General features: G+C 39.0%; 1 protein-coding gene and 1 pseudogene across 2 annotated transcripts in view; both read right to left on the bottom strand.

Annotated features, from left to right (window-relative positions):
- HMG20A (high mobility group 20A) overlaps positions 1-24,319 on the bottom strand; it is a 76,547-nt gene that overhangs the window by 24,338 nt on the left and 27,890 nt on the right. For both annotated transcript variants that reach the window (XM_014841423.3, XM_070504459.1), the window contains exon 2: positions 2,833-2,923. In XM_014841423.3, the coding sequence (XP_014696909.1) occupies positions 2,833-2,921 (89 nt within the window). In that variant the 5' untranslated portion in view covers positions 2,922-2,923. The remainder of the gene's footprint in view (positions 1-2,832; positions 2,924-24,319) is intronic.
- Positions 8,089-10,179, bottom strand: LOC106831294 (NAD kinase pseudogene; annotated as a pseudogene).

The following is a 24,319-nucleotide window of genomic DNA, read 5'->3' as shown; positions in this document are numbered from 1 at the left end:
CCCTGACTGAAATGGACAGGGATCAGCAGGGCATCAAATGGCTCAGAGACGACAAGTTGGATAAAGACTGGAAAAAAAAAAGGCTCTTTGTTCCTATGAATGCACTGTCCAAGCTCTTAGCTAACGCCAACAACCCTTCCATTTGTGCCCTGGATCCTATGCTCTTTAGTCTACTCAAAGACAGGCTTTCAGCAATTTGGCCCTCTCTGCATCACCAATTCTTTTCTCTCTACTGGATCTGCCTAATCAGCATACAAATGTGGCATTATTACTTTTATCTTAAAACAAAAACACTCTCTTGATCCCACTTCCCTTTTCTCCTTTCCTTTACAGAATTGTTTATACTTACTGACTTCAATTTCTCTCCTTTCATTCTCTCTTAAACCCAACCCAAAGGAGATATATGCTTACAACTCTTGTCAAGGTCACCAATGACCTCATGCTAAATTCAATGTCATTTCTCAGCCCTTATCTTACCTGATCTTCCAGAAGTATTGACACAGCAGATCTCTTCTCCTCCCTTGAAATACTTTTTATACTTGGTTTCCAGAGCCCTGCACTCCTCTGGATTTTCTGCTACCTTTTTAGCCACTCCCTTTAGTCTTCTTTGCTGACTCTTCCTCATCTGCATGACTTCTAAATGCTGGACTATTTCAGAGCTCAGGTGATAGATCTCTTCTCTTTTCCATCTACAAAGTGCTACCTGTTTGGTGATCTCATCTGGTCTCATGGCTTTAGATATTAGCTATATACGGAAGACTCCCACATTTCTCTTTCTAGTCTAGACTTTCCTGACTTCAGAACCTGATATCAAGCTGCTTATTTGACATCTCTGTTTCGATATTTAAAAAGATCTCCAACTGAGCTCCTAAAATTCTCTCTTCTCCCTAGTTTTCACCATCTAAGTTAATGGCAGTTCCATTCCTTCAGTCTTTTAGGCCAAAACTTTGGAGTTGTCTTCGACTCCTCTTTTTCTCCCTTCTCCTATCTCCTCTGGTCTTTCAGACAAATCCTGTTCGGTTTACCTTCAAGATAAATCTAGAATTCTATACTTCTCACCACCCCCCATTCCCATTATCTTTGAAATCCATTCCAATGAGGTTTTTGCCCCTACTACTCTACCAAAAATATTCTTGTCAAAGTTACCAGTGATGTTCTTCTAGCTATCATCACCTGAGTTACTTCAGGAGCCTAACTCGTCTCCTTGCTTCAGCCTCCGCTCCCTTCACTCTATTCTCAATATAACAGTCACAGAGATCCTATTAAAGAATGTCACATCATATCATTCTGCTCAAAATCCTCCAATGCTCTCCCACCTTACTCAGAGTAATAGTTCAACTATTTAACTATATAGGTCAGATAGATCTGACCTATAAGATCCTACAAGACCTAGTCCCTTGCTGCTCAAAGTGAGCTTTATACCAGCAGCACTGGCATCATCTGGGAGCTTATTAAATGTACAACCTCTGGCCCTAACTCAGACTTTCTGACTCAGAATCTGCATTTTAATAAGTTTTCTAGGCCATTCCCAAGCACACTGAAGTCTGAGAAGCACTGATGCAGCCCTCGATTACCCCTTGCCCGGATATATTCTGCTACAGCCACACCGGCCACCTGGCTATTTCTAAAAGGTAGAAAGACTCCTACCTCCTTGCTTTTGCACTTATTTCTCCTTCTTCCTAGACTATAATCTCCCCCAGTAACTGCAGGCTAGCCACCGTACTTCCTTCAGGTCTATTCAAATCACTTTCTCATTAAAGCCTTTCTGGGCCATCTTATGTAAAACTGCACCCCAAACCCTTCCTATCTTTCTTCTGTACTTTATTTTTTAATCCATGGTTCTAATCAACGTAGTATGTATTTTAATTATTTATCCTGTTTATTGCCTGACTTCCCCAGTAGAATCTGAGCTCTACAGGGGCTAGGAGTTTTGTCTGTTTTGGTCACTGCTTAGTATCTAGTGCCTAGAACAGCATCTGGCACAGAGTAGACACTCAGAAAATTTTTATTGAATGAACTGGATTTAGCAACTAGGCAGCCTTTGGAAAAGTCCTGGAGGACAGTTTCATCTGAATAGTAAGGATAGAGGCAGATGTTAATGAGGTAAGAAATGAATGTGAGGGCAGGAAACAGAATTACAAAGTGTAGCCTATTTTTAAAGAGCTCTAAAGATATTAAAATAATTCATCTTAGAGATTAGCTAGCATTTTGATCTTTAGTGAATACACTTCTTCTTTGGCAAATAACTTCTAAATATCTAGAAAAGATAAAAATTCAAGTGGAACAGAGATTTTCAAAGGAAGAGGGACTATTGCTATTAGTCCTTTTCTGCATTCCTTTATACATTTGTCCAAAAAAAATCAAACAAAGGAGATGGGAGGTGGGGAGGAACAGAAGTCAGCTAGAACTCCTAGGCATCGTGAATAAAGAACTATATTTTAAAAAATCTAATTAAAAAAAAATCTGATCTTTGGGAAAAAATTATTTTAATATCTGTGGCAATTTAAACAGAAAATGCATTTGATTTTGAGAGCTAGCCCTGTGGCAGGTATTTCCCTAATGGTGACTGTGTAAGTCTCTTAACTGGGAATCACTGATGTTGGCTAGATCCTACATATTGCTGTTCTAGTTAACAAGAACCATAGCACTGCAAATGACAGCTGAATGTAGTTTATGAAGCAGCTGACAATGGCTCTCACTCTCTTTGCAAAGCATAACAAACGTACCCTCTATTCTTATGATATAAAACTGCCTCTTTAGCACCTCATACATTGTCAGAAGCTTTGACTGGAAGCCGAGGCAAAGGCCCAGTGTCCCAAAGCAGCTGCTTACCCAGTTGTAGCCAGATCATTACTCTCCTTGGAGCCATCTTCATCTGCAAAAAGGGGAGGCAGGGTAGAACCAGTCATCAAGGTTTCCATCTCTTTGAAAGGAAGACAGAATAAAATAAAATAATTAATGGGGGGCCAGCCTGGTGGCGCAGAGGTGAAGTTCACACGTGCCGCTTCGGCAGCCCAGGGTTCACCGGTTCAGATCCCAAGTGCAGACCTACACATCATTTGTCAATCCATGCTGTGGCAGGTGTCCCACATATAAAGTAGAAGAAGATGGGCACGGATGTTAGCTCAGGGCCAATCTTTCTCAGCAAAAAAGAGAAGGATTGGCAGTAGATGTTAGTTCAGGGCTAATCTTCCGCAAAAAAAAAAAAAACCTAAACCATAATTAATGGCTTAATTATTTTTAGTTCAAGTTCCACTAATTTAAGAGCCAGGCTTCCTTAACACAACAGCAGCAGAATAGAAACTGACCTAAATATTTATTTTCTTGACTTGGACACATCAATTTAAATTCCATGGTTAATGGCTATTAACCTTGGTCTTCTCAAACTGACCAACTAAAATCAGTTAGATTTTAATAACTGGGGCACAGTTTGGAAAATTCCTTTTGTTCATTCAGAATATCTTCAAAAGTATTCTTCATTTCCTGTAAAAATCGTTAAGCAGAGTAACTCAGAAGCATTGCAACCCTGAGCAAGTTATTTAACCTCTTTGAGATACAATTTCACGATCATTTCATTTCATCTTAGACACAGATGAAACTGCTGACTTAACCCGCAGAGTTATTGTGAAGGATTAAACTGAAAGTACTTCATAAACAGAGACAGGCTAAAATGGTAAGTGCTCTGAGTATTATTATATAAAGAAAGGTATTGTTATTACAGCATTAGTAGTTCTCAGTTCCAGATGGATCATCCTTAGATTAAACGGCGACAAACTGAGTTCTCCAAAAGGAAATAATGCAAGGGAAGTAGAGGATGGAAGGCAAACCGATGTGGTTCAGAGTTAAAGAAACCACACTTCCAGGTCAGAAATATGTTCCACATCACCAGGATGACCAACAGCGGAAATAGCATACACCTGGGTAGAGGAAACAGCTCCGCTTAATTGAAGAAAACAAATAAATCAAGACTTGAGATTATCAGACTGAAAGGATCAGACAGAATGACAGAGAGAGTAATTCATTTAGCATAGCACTAGAAAGAGAGATTTTTCCTATTGAAAGCTTACCACCAAGGGCTTCACGCCATATGGCTAAAGGCAGCAGCCTTCCATTCATCATGAAAGTGATATTCAAACAAAACATTCAATAGTGACCCCAAACATCAGTCACTTAAGTGGAACTGCAAACCACTCAAGAAAAAGAGTGCCTCAGTCAACTGGGAGAATTGAGAAGCAAAGTATAAGAATTCACTTAGGGGCTCCCTCAGCAGTTATTTCAGGCGCTGCTGCTAAGGAGACCTAGTGAAACAGCAATTAAAAGGAAAGCACAGCAGCACAAGCAGAGCTAGGGTTCATCCCACGGAGGTGGAAATACGAAGAAAACGCAGATGACACTGACACCATATTCTAAATGTTCAAAAGAGTAATTTAGTTCCCCAAATGATAACACTGATGGTTTATTTCTTGTTTTCACTCCTAAATTTGTTACTTAGCAGACCAATTTCCATAAATAGCTTAGTGTGAAAAAATGCATCTCTGTATCTCTATTACCCATTACATAGTGGATAGAGCATGGAAGGCAGAGAGAGGAAATTCCTACTCAACCACAAAGTAAGCTTATTCCATGTGCAAGGATGCTTGCTAATCCTTTCCAATTTCTTCAAGATAGGGGGGTTTACAAGGGGCTCTAACAAATACTGCAAAATTCTATCTAGATATTTTCTAGAATAATTCTGACACAAGTTCACTTACGTTTTAATTCCATGATACAAAGACCAGAGTGGAGCCTGGGCTGCTATAATATCACCTTACACTAATATTCATTTTACCAAAAGAAAAGTCATCAATTAGATTCTGTACAGCCTAACTGTATACCACACGCAAACAATCAAATAGCCAGGTATATACGCCCAAACCTTAAAAGGACTCATTTAACTGGCTTCTTTCTGCAAGTCTCCCTAGAAGTAAATGGCATTTCAAGAACCTCAAGATACAGAATTTCAAGCTTTTGGCATCCCTCCCACACCTCAAAAGAAAATACATTATCTGGGGAGACAAATGAAGTGTCTTTTAATTCACTAGGCCAACATGACCCTCTTAGAGTGTTTCCCAGATATCTTAAGTCATTTTTGAAATATGAGGAGGCAGCTGAACAACACAACCTTAACAATATATAAACAAATCATTTAAACAAAGAAGAGAACACACATTTCTTGCCTTTTTTTCCCACCTAAGTTTGTTTTACTCAACCCATATGGCCTGAGATATATTTTCTCTAATGTTATTGAGTAGTCAGGTCCCTAAGAAATGAGTAACAAAGTGGGTGGAAGGTTAACGGTCCAAGATCAATAAAAGAAGGAAATGAGGAAAAAGTCCAGTGAAACCCAAAGGCCTCTAAACCAGTCTGATAAGTTGGGAAAGAAAATGATTCCCAAGAATATGGCTGGGATACTGCAAGAATCTGCTTTCATATGGTCCATGAAGGGGTGATTCAAACTGAATCATGGCTACCAAGCCACTGACTGCCAAAAGCCCTTCATGCAGCATCTGTGCTTGATAATGTCCCAGTACAGAGGTCACACCGAACTTTGAAATTTTATGCAAAGCGCTTAAGAAATGCAATGAATGCTGCCCTGGAAGGGGAAAGAAGAGAAATATGGACAAAAGCAAAACAATGTATCAGTTTGGTTCTCCACTGTAGTTTACACAAATAGGTATTTCATGCAGGTGTTTCCTTGCAGAAGGGACTCATCCAGGGAAGGCTTATACCTGGAGGGCTCAAAAAACAGTATTACCTTGGGGTTTACACTTTGAACCAGGGTACGGACCATAACTTTGGAAATCCAAAAACTCCCTCTAACACTAAATTCTCACTGAAAAAAACTGATGTATAAAAGAGTGCCAATTTAAGATACTTTAATGATGATTATAAAAATTGTAATGAGAATTATATTAAGCACACTAGATATTTACTGGTAAATCAACGCATTCTCTCCCTGTAGTAATACGGGAAGCAAATCATAATCAGAATATTGCTTTGGTCAATACAGGGCCAGAACAAATGAAGTTAGGTAGAGCTTAAGAAATGCTCCTCAACTATGATTGTTCTAGTAACCTTTCCCAACAAAAGGGATGATCTCAACAATGAGACTACATTATTCCAAATGTGTTGGAAAGTGCTGGAAGCATAATTTGTATCTCTTTTTTCTGGGGTTGGCTCTTTTCAAGTGCCCTTTCTTTACTTTATATGTGTTAATCCCACTTCAGTAAGTCCTTTCACTGAGATGCACCAAATTCCCTCCCCACCATCCCTTCCCCAATCATACACCTCAGAGTTGAGAGTTGGGATCCTGCTCTCATTTTCCATACTACAACCTTTATACAAAATTTCCAGTTCCTTTAAAAATCACGTCACTTGGCTATACCAACCTCAAATACAAACCTCAACCGCTATCTCCTGTCATTTCAGTTCTCTCAATTACTCCTACTACAACTGACCTTTAATCACACAAGTCTCTATTCACTGACCCTTGATTTTACCTTCTCTGTCCAGCTTAGATTCCATGGCTATATTTCAAAGATTCTTCTGCCAACACTCTCAATTCCTTTGCCTTGCTATCCTTCTATACCCTAGATGTAGACCAACTCTGAGTTTTAGCTCAAGATGGTGTTGAAGAAACATCACAAAATAAAGGGTGCTACTATAAATTTATGGTATCCAATCACAACTGGCCCTAAATGCCCTCAGCAGTCATTCTGTATGTTCTTAAGGATATTTCCAAACTGCCACATCAGCTGTATCAAACTTTTCCAACCAATTCAAAACTAACTCACCCAAATCCACCCACTCAGTCTCATCTCTTCACACTCCCCATCCCTAACTTGCATCAAAATCCTCCAAAATTGTTTTATCTTTTAAACATATAATTCACATACCATTAAATTCACCACTTCAAAGTGTACAATTCAGTGGCTTTCATTTATTTACAAGGTTGCACAACCAACATCATAATTTATTTTAGAACATTTTCATCACTCCCAAAAGAAACTCAGTACCTATTAGCAGTCATTCCCCATTCTCTCCTTCCCCTAGTGCTGCCTAACCATTAATCTGCTTTCTGTCTTTACGGATATACCTATTCTGAACATTTCATATAAATGGAATAATATATTATATGGCCTTTTATGTCTGGTTTCTTTCACTTAGCACAAAGTTTTCAAGGATCATCACGTCTTAGCATGTATCAGTATTTCATTCCTTTTTATGGAATAATATTCCATTGTATGGCTATACCACATTTTGCTTTACCCATTCACCAGCTGAAAGACTTGGGTTGTTTCTACTTTTTGGCTATAGTGAATAATGCTGCTTATGAACAAATAATTTGTGTACAAGTTTTTAAGTGGACACGTTTTCAATTCTCTTGGGTATATACCTGGGAATGGAATTGCTGGGTCATATACTAACTCCATGTTTAACATTTTGAGGAACTGCCAAACTGTTTTCCAAAGCATTTGCACCATTTTACATTCCCACTAGCAATGTATGGGAGTTCCAAATTCCCAATATCCTTACCACACTTTTTAGGAGTGCTAGGGAAATAGGAACTCCAGCTCCCTCTCCCTTTCCACAGGAGCTAAGGGAAATACACAATCCAGTCCCCTCCAGCCATCCTGTCCCCCCTAAAGGGGGAAAAATACCCTAAGAAGCACTGGTGACGTCCACAGTCCAGGGGCATAGGCTCACCAAAAGACTGAGACCTAATCATAGGACTATAGAATGCTTCTCCTCCCACACACTACCACTACATTACTAAAGGCCTATATACCACAGTTCCTTTCACCTAGAACATCACGTTTCCCTTTTAACAAAAAATTACAAAGCACTGGGGCCGGCTCCGTGGCCAAGTGGTTAAGTTCGTGCGCTCCGCTGCGGCGGCCCAGGGTTCGGATCCTGGGTGCAGACATGGCACTGCTAGTCAGGCCACGTTGAGGCGGCGTCCCACATCCCACATCCCACAACTAGTAGGACCTGCAACTAAGATATACAACTGTGTACAGAGGGGGTTTGGGGAGATAAAGCAGAAAAAAAAAAAAAGATTGGCAATAGTTGTTAGCCCAGGTGCCCACCTTTATTTATTTATTTATTTCTTCCCCTCTGAATTTTAATAGACTAATTTACGGAAAAGTTTCCTGATAAGGGATTACAGAGAGCCCATCCAGCTCGAGGCCCCTGCCCCAGGATCCCGGCCTCAGGATGGGGCTCTGACCACGACGTGGTGCACGTGGTGCCAACCTCAGAGCTCTGGGCCGCTGCTCACTTTGCTTCCCTAGAAATGCAAAATAGTCAGATTTAAAATGTTGAAAACAGCTGATCTGGTCATAAAAGGTAGATTCCAGGCTCTTCCTCTGGCTACAGACAGAAGTGACATGGAGTCTGATGCCCAGCGGGGCACACAATTATTCACAACACGTGTTCAGGCTGGCTTTTCCCCTGGAGGGTGAGCAGGAAGGAAGCTTCAGGCTCAGGGTCCCGAGTGCTGATGAGGAGCGCAGCCTAGACTTCCTCCTCCTCCTCCTCCTCCTCCAGGAAGTGGGCCTGCTTCTTCCGCACGTTCCAGTGCAGACACTGAGCCAAGCTCTCAAACCAGTTGCTCACGGGGTCTCGGACGCTGATGGAGGGCAGGGGGTAGCAAGAGGTAGTGATGCTGATGCTGTCTCTGCGGCGGATCTCCTGTCTCTTTCGTCCATCAAAGGACACCCAGGCGGTGTTTCTAGCTTCCGGTGATAGCATGATCTTCAGCTCGACCCCTGCAGGGACCACGATGGGCCGGAATGACAGTGAGTGGGGGCAGATAGGTGTGATCATGATGGCTGGCACGTTGGGGTGGATCATGGAGGCCCCGCTGTCGCCACATACGCCGTGCTGCCCGTCGGGGTGGAGACAATCACCCCGTCGCCCTGCACCGTGGTGATGAGGTGCCCGTCCAGGTAGACGTCCACGTTGGACAGGTACGAGGACGGACCTCAGTCGATCAACACCTCATTCAAGACCTGGTACTGCATGACCTGCTTCCCGACCTCTGTGTCCAGGTCTGCAGCCAGCACCCCGTTCTCGCTGATCCCGTTGGGGATGGCCATCTTCCCTCTAAGCTCCTTCACGACCCTGACCTTCAGCCGGCTCCGAAGAACAACAGCTGCATTCCCCTGTATCACCTGAGTATCTTGGGACTGAAAGTTCTCAAAGTTGAAGGGGGTCAGGAAGCCCAGGGAGGCCAGGTGAAAAGCCATGACCCGAGGCACGCTGCCCGAGAAGAGGGAGGAGGCGTAGAGCAGGGTCCCGTCCCCACCCAGGCAGATGATGAGGTCGATCTGATTGGAAATGTCGTCATAATCTTCTCTGAAGGTGCAGAACTTCCTCTTCACTGGCCCAAAGCTGTCGTCACTCACTATCGCAGGGTCTTCTAGAACTTTCTTCTCCACATACACAATCATGTTGTTCTCCTCCATCAGGTACATGCAGAGCTCCTTGAAGGGCTGGAGCAGGCTGGCGTCACGGATCTTCTTGATGATGAGAACACTCTTTGGGGACTTGTTCCACGTCAACCACTGGCTAGCAGGGTCCTGGATGTGCATGATGGTCTGGGGGTTCTGCAGCACGCAGGCCTTTGGTCCAAAAGTGGTCACTGGGCACGGCCTGTGCAGGGAGTGGGTCCTCCTGAACTCCTTGGTGCTGGCCAGGGCTGGCGCGGCAGACAAGCTGCGGGACTTGGCCCGCCCCCGCATGGGGGTGGCTGAGCCCCCAGTCCTCGTCCCCATGACACGCGGAGCAGCGGTACGAGGCCGCATCTGCACTCAGCTCCTTACTCATGTTGACTTTCTCTTGTTCTACTTCCATAGTCGATAAACGAGGACTTTGGTCCGAAAAACGCTGATGCCGTTCGCTGCCGCGGGCGCCCGCGGGACCGCCCCGTCGCTGGGCCGAGCCCGCAGGCCCCGCTGCCCCGCCGCCGCTCGCCGTCGCTAGGCGGCCCCTGGCGCCGCGGCCGTCCGTCCCCGCCCCATGGCCGCGCCCTCCCCCCAAAAAATTACAAGGCACACTAAAAAACAAAAAAATGGTTTGAAGAGACTGAACAATCATCAGAACCAGAGTAAGATATGGCATGAATGTTGGAATTATCAGACCAGAATTTTTAAAAATTATGATTAATATGTTAAGGGCTTTAATGGGAAAAGCAGAAACCTGCAAGAACACATGGATAATGTAAACAGAAAGATGTAAATTCTAAGAATGAATCAAAAAGAAATGCTGGAGATCAAAAACACTGTAACAGAAATGAATAATGCTTTTGATGAGTTTACTAGCAGACTGGACATGGCTGAGGAAAGACTCTGAACTTGAGGAGATGACAAGAGAAATTTCTAAAACTGAAAAGTAAAGAGAAAAAAACCCTGGAAAATAAAGAACAGATTATCCAAAAACAGTGGGACAACTACAAAGGGTGTAACATACATGTAACGGGAATATTAGAAGGAGACAGAAAAGAACAGAAGCAACATTTGAAGGAATAATCACTGAGAATTTCTCCAGATTGATGTTAGCCACCAAACCACAGATCCAAGAAGCTCAGAGAACACTAAACAGGAATAATTTTAAAAAACCCCCAAAAACAACACCTATGAGTATTATATTCAAACTTCAGGAAATCAAAGACAAGAAAAAATCTTGAAAGAAGCCGGACCAAAAAAAAATACCTTACTCATAGAGGAGCAAAGATAAGAATTATATCTGACATCTCCTCAGAAACCATGCAAGCAGGAAGAGAGTGGAGTGAAATATTTAAAGTGTTGAGAGAAAAAACAACTTAAATTTTTGTTCCCTGTGAAGTTATTCTACAAAAGGGAGGGAGAAATAGTCTTTCTCAAACAAAAATTGAGGGGATTTGTTTCCAATTGACTTGTCTTGCAAGAAGTGCTAAAAAAAACTTCAGAGAGAAGGAGAATGACATAGGTCAGAAACTTGGATCTACATAAAGAAAGGAAGAGCACTGGAGAATGAATAAGTGAAAGTAAGACAAAAACTTTTATTTTTCTTATTCTTAATTGACCTAAGAGACAATAGTTTGTTCAATGTAATAACAGCAACACTGTATTCAATTATGTATGCTTTTACACACACATGTTTAAGTACAATTGAAATGAATGGCAGCAATGATACAAGGGATGAGCGGAAGGAATTAGGAATATTTTGCTATTTTAAGGTCCTTGAACTATGCATGAAGTGGTATACTGTTATTTGAAAGTGGACTTGGATTAGCTGTAAATGTATATTGCAAACTATAGCAACCAACCACTAAAAAAAGGAAAGAAATATAATTGATATTGTAAGAAAGGAGAGAAAGTGTAATCATATAAATCAATTAAAACCACAAAAGGCAGAAAAAGTGTGGAAGACAAAAATAGGAACAAAGAACAATGGCAACAAATAGAAAATAGCAACAAATAGAAAATAGCAACAAATATGGTAGATATTAATCTAATTATAACAATTATCACATTAAACATCAATGGTCCAATTAAAAGACAGAAATGGTCATAGTGGATCAAAAAACAAATTTCAACTGTATGTTGTCTATAAGAAACCCACTTTAAATATAGATACAAACAGATTAAAAGTGAAGGAATACCAATCATGCTAATACCAATCAAAAGAAAGCCAAAGTAGCTATATTAATTTCAGACAGGGCAGACTTCAGAGCAAGGAAAGTTATCAGGGCTAAAGAGGGGCATTACATAGTGATAGCGGTCAATACTCCAAGAAGACGTAACAACCCTTAATGCGTATGTGCCTAATTACAGAGTATCAAAATATGGAGGCAAAAACTGATAGAAGTGCAAGGAGAAATAGATGAATCCACTATTAGCTGGAGACTTTAACACCCCTCTATCAGAAATGGACAGATCCAGAGGGTAGAAAATCAGTAAGGACATAGTTGAACTCAACAGCACCATCAATCAACTAGATATAATTGACATATGCAGGACTACTTCAGCCAGCAACAGCAGACTACACATTCTTCTCCAGCTCACATGGAACATTCACTAAGATAGACCAAATTCTGGGCCATAAAACATACCTTAACAAATTTCAAAGAATAGAAATCATACAACGTCTGCTTTCAGACCTCAATGAAGTTAAACTAGAAACTGGTAACAGATAGAAGGCTGGAAAATTCCAAGATATTTGGAGATTAAACAATAACACACTTTTAAGTAACAAGTGAATTAAAGAAGAAATCAAGAGAAATTAAAAGAATATTTTGAGCTAAAACCAAAACACAACTTATGAAATTTTGTGGGATGTAGTGAAAGCAGTGCTTAGAGGTAAATTTATGGCACTGAATGCATATATTAGAAAAGAAGAAAAATCTAAAATCAACAATCTAGGCTTCTACTTTAGGAAAATAGAAAAAGAAGAGGAAATTAAATCCAAAGTAAGCAGAAAATAAGAAATAATAAAAATCAAAGCAGAAATCAATGAAATTGAAAACAGGAAATCAATAGAGAAAATAACAAAACTGAAAGCTTGTTCTTTGAAAAGATCAATAAAATCAATAAGCATCTAGCTATGCTAACCAAGAATAAAAGAGAAAAGACACAGATTACTAATATCCGAAGTGAAAGAGGAGACACCACTATCAATCTCACAGACATTAAAAGGATAATAAAGGAATATTATCAACTCTACACCTACAAATTTGATAACCAAGATGAAGTGGACCAATTCTTTGAAAGACAGAAACTGCTAAAACTCATACAAAAATAGACAATCTGATTAGGCCTATATCTATTAAAGATATTGAATCAGTAATAACCTTCCAAAACAGAAAGCACCAGGCCCAGATGGGTTCACTGGTGAATTCTACCAAACTTTTAAGGAAGAAATTATACCAACCCTCTGCAATCTCTTTTAGAGGACAGAAGCAAAAGGAATACTTCCTAATTCATTCTACAAGGCAAGCATTACCCTTATACCAAAACCAGACAAAGACATAACAAAAAAAGAAAACTACAGACCAGTACGTCTCATGAACACAGACGCAAAAATCCTTAACAAAATATTAGCAAATTGAATTCACCAATGTATAAAGAGAATTATACACCTTGACCAAGTGAGATTTATCCTAGGTATGCAAGGCTGGTTCAAGATTCAAAAATTAATTAATGTAATCCATCACATCAACAGGATAAAGAAGAAGAATCATGTGATCATATCCATAGATGCAAAAAAAAGCTTTTGACAAAATCCAACACCCATTCATGATAAAAAACTCTCAGCAAACTACGAGTAGAAAACTTCAGCTAGATAAAGAACATCTACAGAAAACCTACAGCTAACATCATACTTCATGGTGAGAAACTCAAAGCTTCCCCTCTAAGATCAGGAATAAGGCGAAGACGTCCCTTCTCACCACTGCTTTTCAACACAGCAGTGGAAGTCCTAGCTAATACAATAAGAAAAGGAAAGAAAAGGTATACAGATTGGGAAGAAAGAAATAAAAGTCTTTGTTCACAGATGACATGATTGTCTATGTAGAAAATCCAAAAGAACTGACAAAAAAAACTCCTGGGACTTGGGGGCCGGCCCAGTGGCACAGCAGGTAAGTTCGCACTTTCCGCTTCTCGGCGGCCCGGGGTTCGCTGGTTCGGATCCTGGCTGCGGACATGGCACCGCTTGGCAAAAGCCATGCTGTGGCAGGCGTCCCATGTATAAAGCAGAGGAAGATGGGCATGGATGTTAGCTCAGGGCCGGTCTTCCTCGGCAAAAAGAGGAGGATTGGCAGTAGTTAGCTCAGGGCTAATCTTCCTCAAAAAAAAAAAAAAAAAAAAAACCTCCTGGAACTAGTAAGCAAATATATCAAGGTTGCAAGACGCAAGGTTAACATCTAAAAGCCAACTGCTTCCCTATATACCAGTAATGAACAAGTGAAATTTGAAATTAAAAACACATTATCATTTATATTAACACTCCCCAAAACGAAATACTTAGATATAAATCTAACAAAATATTTACAAGACCTATATGAGGAAAACTACAAAACTCGGACAGAAGATATCAAAGAGGAACTAAATAAATAGAGAAATATTCCATGTTCATGGACAGGAAGACTCAATATTGTCAAGATGTCAGTTCTTCCCAGCTTGATCTATACATTCAAATTAATCACAATAAAAATCCCAGCAAGTTACTTTGTGGATATCAATAAACTGATTCTAACGTTTATATAGAGAGGCAAAGACCCAGAGTACCCAACTCCATATTAAGTAGAAGAACAAAGTTGGAGGACTGACGTTGTCTAACTTTAAGATTTCCTATTAAGCTACAATAATCAAGACAGTGTAGTATTGGTGAAAGAAAAGACAAATAGCTCAATGGAACAGAATAGAGAGCCCAGAAATAAACCATATAAATATAGCCAACTGATCTTCGACAAAGGAGCAAAGGCAATACAATGAAGCAAAGATAGTCTTTTCAACAAATTGTGCTGGAACAAATAGATATCTACACGCAAAAAAAAAAGAAAAGGAAGAAAGAATCTACACACAGACCTTACACCCTTCACAAAAATTAACTCAAAATGGATCATAGACATAAATGTGAAATGCAAAACTATAAAATTCCTAGACGATAACATGGGAGAAAATCTAGACTACTTGAGTATGGCAATGACTTTTTAGATATAACACGAAAGGCACGATCCATGAAAGAAAGAATTGACAAGTTGGACTTGATTAAAACAAAAAAACTTTTGCTCTGCAAAAGACAATGTCAAGAGAATGAGAATACAAGCTACAGATTTGGAGGAAGTATATGCAGAAGACACATCTAGTAAAAAACTGTTACCCAAAATATACAAAGAACTCTTAAAACTCAACAATAAGAAAATGAACAACTCAATTTAAAAAATGGGCAAAAGACCTGAATAGACTCCTCACTAAAGAAGATATATAGCTGGCAAGTAAGCATACGAAAAGATATCCAATGTCATATGTTATTAGGGAATTGAAAATTAAAACAATAATGAGATACCACTACACAGCTATTAGAATGGTTAAAATCCAAAATACCAACTACACCAAATGCTGGTGTGGATGTAGAACAACAGGAACTCATTCATTGTTGGTGGGGATGAATGCAAAATGGTATAACCACTATGGAAGACCATTTGGTAGTTTCTTACAAAATTACTCATACTCTAACCACCAATTGTATTCCTTGGTATTTACCCAAAGGACCTGAAAACTTATGTCCACACAAAAACCTGCACAGATTTTTTTTCTTTTTTTTGAGGAGGATTAGCCCTGAGCTAACATCTGCTGCCAATCCTCCTCTTTTTGCTAAGGAAGGCTGGCCCTGAGCTAACATCCATGCCCATCTTCCTCCACTTTATATGTGGGACACCTACCAGCACGGCTTGCCAAGCAGTGCTATGTCTGCACCCAGGATCTGAACCCGCAAACCCTGGGCCGCTGAAGTGGAATGTGCACACTTAACCACTGCGCCACCGGGCTGGCCACTGCACATAGATGTTTAAGGCAGCTTTACTCATACTGTCAAAATCTGGATGCAACCAAGATGTCCTTCAATAGGTGAGTGGATAAACAAACTGTGGCACATCCAGATAATGAAATATTATGCAGTGCCAAAAAGAAATGAGATATCAAGCCATGAAAAGACATGGAGGAAGCAAATGAGTATTACTAAGTAAAAGAAGCCAATTTGCAAAGGCTACATACTGTATGATTCCAACCATATGACATCCTGGATAAGGTAAAGCTTATGGAGACAGTAAAAAGATGAGGGGTTGCCAGGGTTTAGGGGGAGGGAGGGGTGAACCAGGAGAAGACAGAGGATTTTGGGGGCAATAAAACTATTCTGTATGATACTAGAATGGTGGATACATGTCATACATTTGTCAAATCCCATAGAAGGTACAACACCAAGAGTGAACCCTCACATAAACTATGGCTTTGGGTGATGCTTATGTGTCACTGTAGGCTTGTTGATTCTAAGGAATGTACCACTGTGGTGGGGGATGGTGATAGTGGGGGAGGTTGTCTGTGTGTGGGGACAGGAAATACATGGGAACTCTCTTTATTCTCCACTTGATTTTGTTGTGAACTTAAAACTGCTCTGAAAAATAGTTTATTAATTAAAAAAATTACCACACATAAATTTAATATAATTATACAATTTATTATAAGATAGACCTGATATAAACAAATTTAGGAATAAATAGAACTGATCTTGATGTGCATACAATTTGGCTGGAGCAAATGAAAGTACAAAGGCTTACTAGACAGTAGTCTACTGGCTGTGGACATTTAGCTAAGAGCATTCAGTAGGCTGTGGGCATTAATCAATATGTTTTACAGAGGGAATAAGAACACTGGCTAATCTTACCACGCAGTTAACTGGGGTTAAGTGAAATTCAGTTAATAACTCTTTCACTGTAGGGTTTGACATGGGAGATGAGAGGCAGAAAAATAAGGACACGTAATTTGGAATTAAGTACTTACCTTTTTGGGGGAGTGGGGGTGGGATGTGGGAGATAATTAGTGTATAAATATAAGGCTTAGCACTGCTTCAAGAGAAGGGCATAAGGAGGTGTGTATTTGGCTGGGGGTTGGGTGAGGTGGGCAGAAAATATGGCTCTCTATTCCTAGAATCTAGAGCCCAGGCTCCTGTAACTATGACTTATTGATTTTTTAAAATGTTGGTAGGCTAGTCTAAGAACTAAATAATAGACTGATTCACTCATTCAACAAATATTTATTGAATATCTAACATTCTAGGCACTTTCTCTGTACTGGGGATATAGCAGTGATCAAACAGACAAAAATCTCTGCTCTATAGAGCTCACAGTGTACTGGGACAGACAGACAAAAACCAAGAGAAAATAAGTAAAATGAATAATGTTACATAGTGATAAGTACTAAGAAAAAAAGCAAAACAGAGTAAAGAAAGAGGCCAGGAAGAGTTAAAGGGAAAAGAGTGTCTGGAATTTTAAATAGAGGCCAGTAAAGGCTTCATTGAGGTAACCTTTGGGGAAAGACCTGAAGGAGAGAGCTATGTATACATGTGAGGATAGAGTAGTCCAGGCTGGGGGAACAGTTAGTGCAGAGGAGTATACTTGGTGTGACTGAAGGAGGCGGCAAATGTGGCTGGACTGAACTAGGGGCAAAAATAGTAGATGAAGTCTAAGAGCCAATTAGGGGAGCAGACCATACGAGGCTTTGTAAGTCATAGGAAGGACTTGGCTTTTACTCTGAGATGAGAAGCCACTAGAAGGTTTTGAGTAGATGAGGCACAGGATGTAACATTTTTATAGGATCACTCTGGCTGCTGTTTTGAGAACAGAATGAAGGGCAGAGAGGGTCAAGGGTGGTAGTAAGGAGATCACTTTGGAAGCTACTGCAGTAATCCATTTGAAACATGATGGTGGCTTGGATCACAGTGGTAGTAGTAGAGGTGGTGAGGAGTGGTCAGATTGTTGTTATATCCTGAAGGTAGAGCCAATTTCTAAGTTCAAAATAACAGAAAAAAACTTAGGAATAGAATCTATAAACTGTGGCCTGCACATATTTTAACTGTAGTCTCACAACCTGTTTAGTGATAAAGGGTGGACTGTACTGACAATATAGTATTTGCATATTTTTTGAAGTTAAACATAGTGTTTTTTGGGCCACAAAAGAAATAATCCAGGCTCCATTTCATGCAAATGCATGTAGAGTTTATATTTCAACAACAAACATTTATGGAGCACCTTTACTCTGTGACCAAGATTGTGCTTGGTGTCAAGTGGTGTGTAGCTGTGCTTTACAGAATTTTATAGTCTGTTATTCTCTTTGGTCTAGAGACACTGTTCTCAAACAACAAAGAGAAGTGGAAAGAAGAAGCCAGAGTTAGAAACAAACATAAATCTTCCATCTTTGTTTATGATTTTTTGAAGTAAAGTTTTGCAAACTTTTGAGTCAGATATTTTCTAAAACATGCGGACGTACTAGATCATCAAAAGAAACTGGGCAGAGTTTGGATTTCTTTCTAGACAGTTTGATCACTGTACATGCATTTCCTCCCTTCAATGGAAACTTGATGGAGAACTGTTACCATTAGGACACAAAATGTGTTGTGACAAAAAAAGAACCCCAAACATCTAGAAACAGTGTTTTGTATCAGGCATAAAGCACAGTGATAACGCAGGGAGAATAAAAAACACTTTCCTCTGCCAAAGCAAAATTTGTCATTTTACAAGCAGGGTGTTGCTTTTTGAGGTCACAATCCACTTATTTGGCTTTTTCATGGTGACTGTTGGTCCCAAGTTGCCCTTCCTACACAAGCTATCTAAACACTGCTTTTATTATTAGTAAACAAGGAGATAAGTGCCCAAGTAAGACAACTTCTGGACCAGTGCTGGAACTAAGAGTTAATGTAATCCAATAAAACTTTGCAGTACTTCCTTTGTGTAGAGAATCTTCCCAAACAATTTCCTGGGACACAGGGGTACTGTGAAACAGTAAAAAGGTGGGTGTGTATTAGATGGGGGTGTGGCTAGGTGGGGGAGGGGAAAGCCAGGATAGGCACACTCCCTCTAGGAGGCCATATATGAAAAGGTATTGTCAATGATATTCAACGTTATAATTTATATTTGGAAAACAGAAGCAACTAATTATACAAAGTATAGAAAGTTAACGTTATTGTTTGGTGAAGATACATACGCATATTTCTTTCACTCACTTCTGGTGATTCTCATGAAGAGTTTATCAGAATAGAGGAATTTTATGTTTATCAAGAGGAGAAATGAGTTTTAAAAATAGCTGAAAAACAATGCTTTTCACAGTTTATTGTATGTCACTGTGTTAGGCATCAAAGAAACAGAGGTAAATAAGATTAATAGGAAAGTTTTGTCCTTTTACAGTTCATAATCCAGTGGGGGACAGATGGGCAAACAACAGAAAAATTGTAAAGGTTGTAGAAGCTGATGTGTATAAAGATATTTATTTACTCATTTACATAGATGAGAAAAACAGGGACAAAAACAGATGAACTGAATAGATGGGGTGACCAGCTAAGAGGACCACTAACTATCATAATAAATTCACAGACACATGTGAGATCTGAAGGAAACAGAAAATACCAGCTGAGTAAACACCTGAGAAAGAACGCTTAGCTCAGGGTACTTACATGTTTGGAATCTAGACTCATATCAAGGAGATAGAAAGGATTCCCTTCTAGCTCTAAAACAAAGTGATTCAAGCCTGGTGTCCGAGGAAAGCAATATATGAGAAAGCAGAAGCAACAAAGGTCCTTAGCATCTTGACCCAAACAAAAACTTATTAGTAAACAGTTTTAGGGCAAGGGTCCTTATTGGTTCAAGGCACTGCTTTTTCTATGGTGTTATATTTTACACTGCTTTCTGCAGCTCCAACCTGCAGCTGTGAAACAACACTGCAAAGAAGACATGGAAAGAATGTTCCTTTCTGTTATAGTCAATACCTCCCCAACCTTTTAATCTTTCAAAGCCAATCAATACTAAAAGTAAAAGACGACACGTTTTGAGAGGGAAAATTGGAGATCATTTATAAAAACTATAGTTTAAAAGAAAATAGTAACTATAGCAATAAACGGAAACAGATTCCATCAAAGTGTTTTTCATTTTAATCAACTGACTTACAAATTAAATTCTCTTCCTAGGAAGAATTCCTAAAAGAAAAATAGAGAGCTTAGGGTAGTAGGGAATTTTTCTTCGGCCAAAAGTTGAAGACAAAAAAAAACCCCTTTAATTGCAGGGAGGCAAAGGGTTAATGGTTTTCACTACTTTGAACAGTAAAATGAAATTCACAGTTTTCCTCACAAAATGAATAGGTACAATTGCAATGTGCTTAACAGAAGAACAGTTTAAAGTGAAAGAGAGAAAACAAAACTTAGAATTATTTTGCTATGTTTTGCTTGTGAATACTAAACCTGACAAGGCTCAGGACTTCAGAAAATAAACCAAGTGGCCACAGAATTAAAATTTGACGACATTAAAGCTCTAGAAGATCAGTTTCCAAGGAACATTTCTCCTTTAAATGGCCTACACAATATGATAAAGCCTCACGCTTCATACACAGAGCCTCAGGCTCTCACCCTACCAAGGCAATTCAACCAAGTAGTTAGATGTTATCTTCCTGGTTTATAAGCTACCAATTTTGTTTCTAGGTGAAACAAACACAAGTTTGAAACCACATTAGCTGTAACTCTGAAGAGTAACCAGACTAATCACCTCAAGATTCTTGGTGTTTAGTGTATTTATTAGAATCTGACAAAATTTGTATGCTATGCAAAGGCTCATTTAGTCCAGTAAGGGAGGACTAGCTCCCAGGGAATAAGAATTTGCAGAATGATTTGTTTTGTCCTTTTTTCTACATTAAATGACCCACTTGCTTGTGTTAGCAAGAATTCTATTGAGAACAGAAATCCACTATAGTACCGAGTACAGGCTTTACGTGATTATCTGCTTTCAACACCCTCATATGTAAAATAGAGTATAACTCATAAAGATATTGAGGATCAAATAAATATTTTATGTATTCTGCACACAACAAAAGAATGTGAAAGCTATTTTTGCTAATTATGTTACAAAGTTTTCAATGAGATATTTATGAGAAAGTGTATTATACAGGTTATAATTATATTACAAGAACAAATACCTAAGAAAAAAGATTGGAAGGAAACATACCAAAATGCTCAAAGTAATTACGTTAGAATGGTGGAATTATGAGTAATTACTTTCCAATCTTTGTTTTAACTTGCCAACGTTCACGTTACTCTAAAGAAAGAAGAAAGTACCATCAAGAATCACAGACTTTTTAAACTTAAATTTTAATTTCACATGCAATACTCAAATACACTTTCTTTTTAAAAATTTTGACCACACATAGAGCTAAAATTCCTTTTGACCAGACTCTCCCCACTTCCCTCTCCAGAAGGTACATCATTATAGGAGTTTCTAGCTTATTGCTAAAAGAAGCTTGAGAGAGGATTTCTAGTGCTATATTCATTCTCTCTCTCTCTGTCACTCAAATCAATTAGCCCTACAGGGCAGAGAAGAGTAAACACGTATAGCAGGAAGAGAATGAGGGCACAGTTTATAAACATTGTACTTTATATTAAAAAATTAATTTAAATTCTGCATTCAATTTTATAAAATAGTGTTTATTTTAACACAAAAGCAAATGTTTGAAATTACAGGAGACCAGGAGAAAGTATCATGTACTCCCAAAACAATATATTTCCCTGTGAGTGCAATACCACATAGCACACATTAGGTTCACCTTTCTGACAGAAAACTGACAAATTTGATACTAAGAGAAAAAGAAGTAGTGACTTTATTCCCTCTCTACTATAGAGCAATAGAATGAGAAATTCCTATTACTGGCTAGAAATATATGGTTAACTAAATTTATATCCTGTTAACTTTACGGATAAAATTACATGACAATACACTGCAATTATCATACAAAAATCCCAATTAATTACCGGAAAACAGACCATGACCATGAGTTTAATATGGCTTGGCATTTCCTTAAAAGGTTAATTCTCAAAATTACAATATATCTGAGGTTGATAAATGTTCATTCTTATGTCACTGGTAGAAAAAGTAACAAGCTTTTTATAAATGTCATTTATTTCTTGCTAATATATCTTGAGATATGCCTCAAATGTAATATACTTGATCCTTCTCTAATTCCACTGTCATCTCTTTCCCTTTAGAAAGTTGAGTCCAAATCTACCTTAGATGAAAAGGCTCATCATTACAATGTTTTTCCACAGAAGCATCTTCTCTAGAGGCATTTATTCTTATTACAGATTCTTTCCAAGTATCTAATTTGGCCCTGAGTGTTCAGTAACATTAGAATATTTAAAAGAAAAAATTGATAATTTAAAGGCAAAATGTACCAATGTTAGCTATCAGGAAAAAAGTACAATTACAATTTTCTACAACAAATTCACTCAAAATGTGAGGGGGAAGAAACCAAAGCACCTCAAATTTTTAATAAAGGATTACATGTTATGTAAACTACAGGGAGGCAATAGGTAGAGCTCTGAACTGAAGTCAAGAAGTCCAATTCTGAGTTCAGGCTATGCCACCAACTAGCTGTGTCTTCTGGGATCACTAAACCACTCTGGCCCAAGTTTCTTCATCTGTTAATGAAAGACAAAATCAATTCTAAATTTATTTAGGCGTCAGACTATGACAGAACACTATGAAATAGTACATTTAACTCAAAGATATGAACTAGAAACAATTTTACAAACTAGCAGAAAATAAGAATATATTAAAAATTCAATATAAAATCCTAACTATGAACATATATGTACACATATAAACAGAGTTATCTAAGCACAGTATGCATTTCTGAATTCTTCTGTTAGCAATTATTTGTTATCTGGGAGGGAATCATGGTTAATACTGAAGGCTCTGAAATCAGACTGCCTGGGTTCAAACCCCATCTTTTATTTTTTTTAATTTTTATTTTTTTTTAAAGATTGGCACCTGAGCTAACAACTGTTGCCAATCTTCTTCTTTTTTATCTTTCTGCTTTTTTCTCCCCCAATCCCCCCAGTACATAGTTGCATATTTTAGTTGTGGGTCCTTCTAGTTGTGGCACATGGGACACCTCCTCAGCATGGCCTGATGAGTGGTGCCATGTCCACGCCCAGGATCCGAACCAGTGAAACCCTGGGCCACTGCAGCGGAGCGTGAGACTTAACCACTCGGTCACGGGGCTGGCCCCCCACCTTTAATTTTTTTTTTTTTTTTTTGCTGAGGAAGAGTCACCCTGAGCTGACATCTGTGCCAATCTTCCTCTAGTTTGCATGTGGGTTGCCACCACAGCATGGCCACCAACAAGTGGTATAGGTCTGCACCTGGGATCCGAACCCGGGGTGCCAAAGCAGAGTGCGCCAAACTTAACCACTAGGCTTTGGGGCCAGCCTCCCATCTTTTATTTTTCATTTGTGGAACTTGGCAAGTTAGTTAATATCTCTGAACTCAGGTTTTCTCATCTGTAAATGAGGACAGTAATAGTAATAGTACCTACTATAGGAGTTGTTTCAAGAACTAATCCATGTAAAGCAGGTAGTATGGTGTTCATCACATAGTAAGAGCCTAAAAACTGTAATGAGAGCAGTAATAGTTGCAAACATTTATTGAGTGTTTACTAAGTACCAGGCACTATTCTATTATCTCATTTAATCCTCACAACTACCATGAGGTGGATACTATCACTAGTTTCTATTTTAGAGTAAACAAACTGATCCACAGAGAAGTTAAATAACTTGTCCAAGTTGACTGTGACAGTCATTATGGCTATTCACAAATATTTTCAGTTCACCTGTTTCAGAAACATAGTAACATTACATTTCCTCATGGCCTCTGAAATTAGGCAAAGCCCATGGAACTCACGGGGTCAACTCACAGTGGCATATTGATACTTCTGGGTAGAAAGTTTAAGAGTCCATAAGCAATTTTCCATATTCTCCTCCCCCATCACAGTGATCATGAAAGTATATATTACAACGGAATTTAGAGCAGCCTGGCTGCCTAAGTGACCAAAAATAGCACAGCCTCCCACTCCCCTCTCCCCAAGCCATTGAGATTTTGCAGTGGTTTTGTTACCATAGCAATAACCAAGCCTATCTTGACACCTTTATAGTTAGTAAATTTCAGATTTAGTATTATCATGATTATCTACTTATTCACAGTTAATGCTGAAAGTTTAAGAATTAAATCATGGGAGAAAATAGTACAATTCTATCCATTTACTTCTTCTCTTGGTGTATGAACCAATGAAAGTTTACCATTATCTAATTTAGCATTGCAATTTAAGAATTATTAGTCTAAATGTCTTCATGACCTTGGGCTGGGCAAAGAATTATTGAAGAGGAAACAAAAAGCACCAACTACAAAAGTGAAAAATGGTAAAATGGAGTTCACTAAAATTAAAAACACTGTTCTTCATGTAAAAGAATGAAAATTGACCATTCTTTTTCACCATTCACCAAAATAAACTCAAAATGGATCAAAGACCTAAAGGTGAGACCTGAAACCATAAGGCTTCTGGAAGAAAACGTAGGCACTACACTCTTTGACATCAGTGTTAAAATGATCTTTTCTGACACCATGCCTTCTCAGAGAAGGGAAACAATAGAAAGAATAAACAAATGGGACTTCATCAGACTAAAGAGCTTCTTCAAGGCAAATGAAAACAGG

The sequence above is a fragment of the Equus asinus genome, chromosome 2 (genome assembly GCF_041296235.1).
Source record: "Equus asinus isolate D_3611 breed Donkey chromosome 2, EquAss-T2T_v2, whole genome shotgun sequence".
In the NCBI taxonomy this organism is placed as follows: domain Eukaryota; kingdom Metazoa; phylum Chordata; class Mammalia; order Perissodactyla; family Equidae; genus Equus; species Equus asinus.
This window is presented reverse-complemented; position numbering and strand designations above follow the sequence as displayed.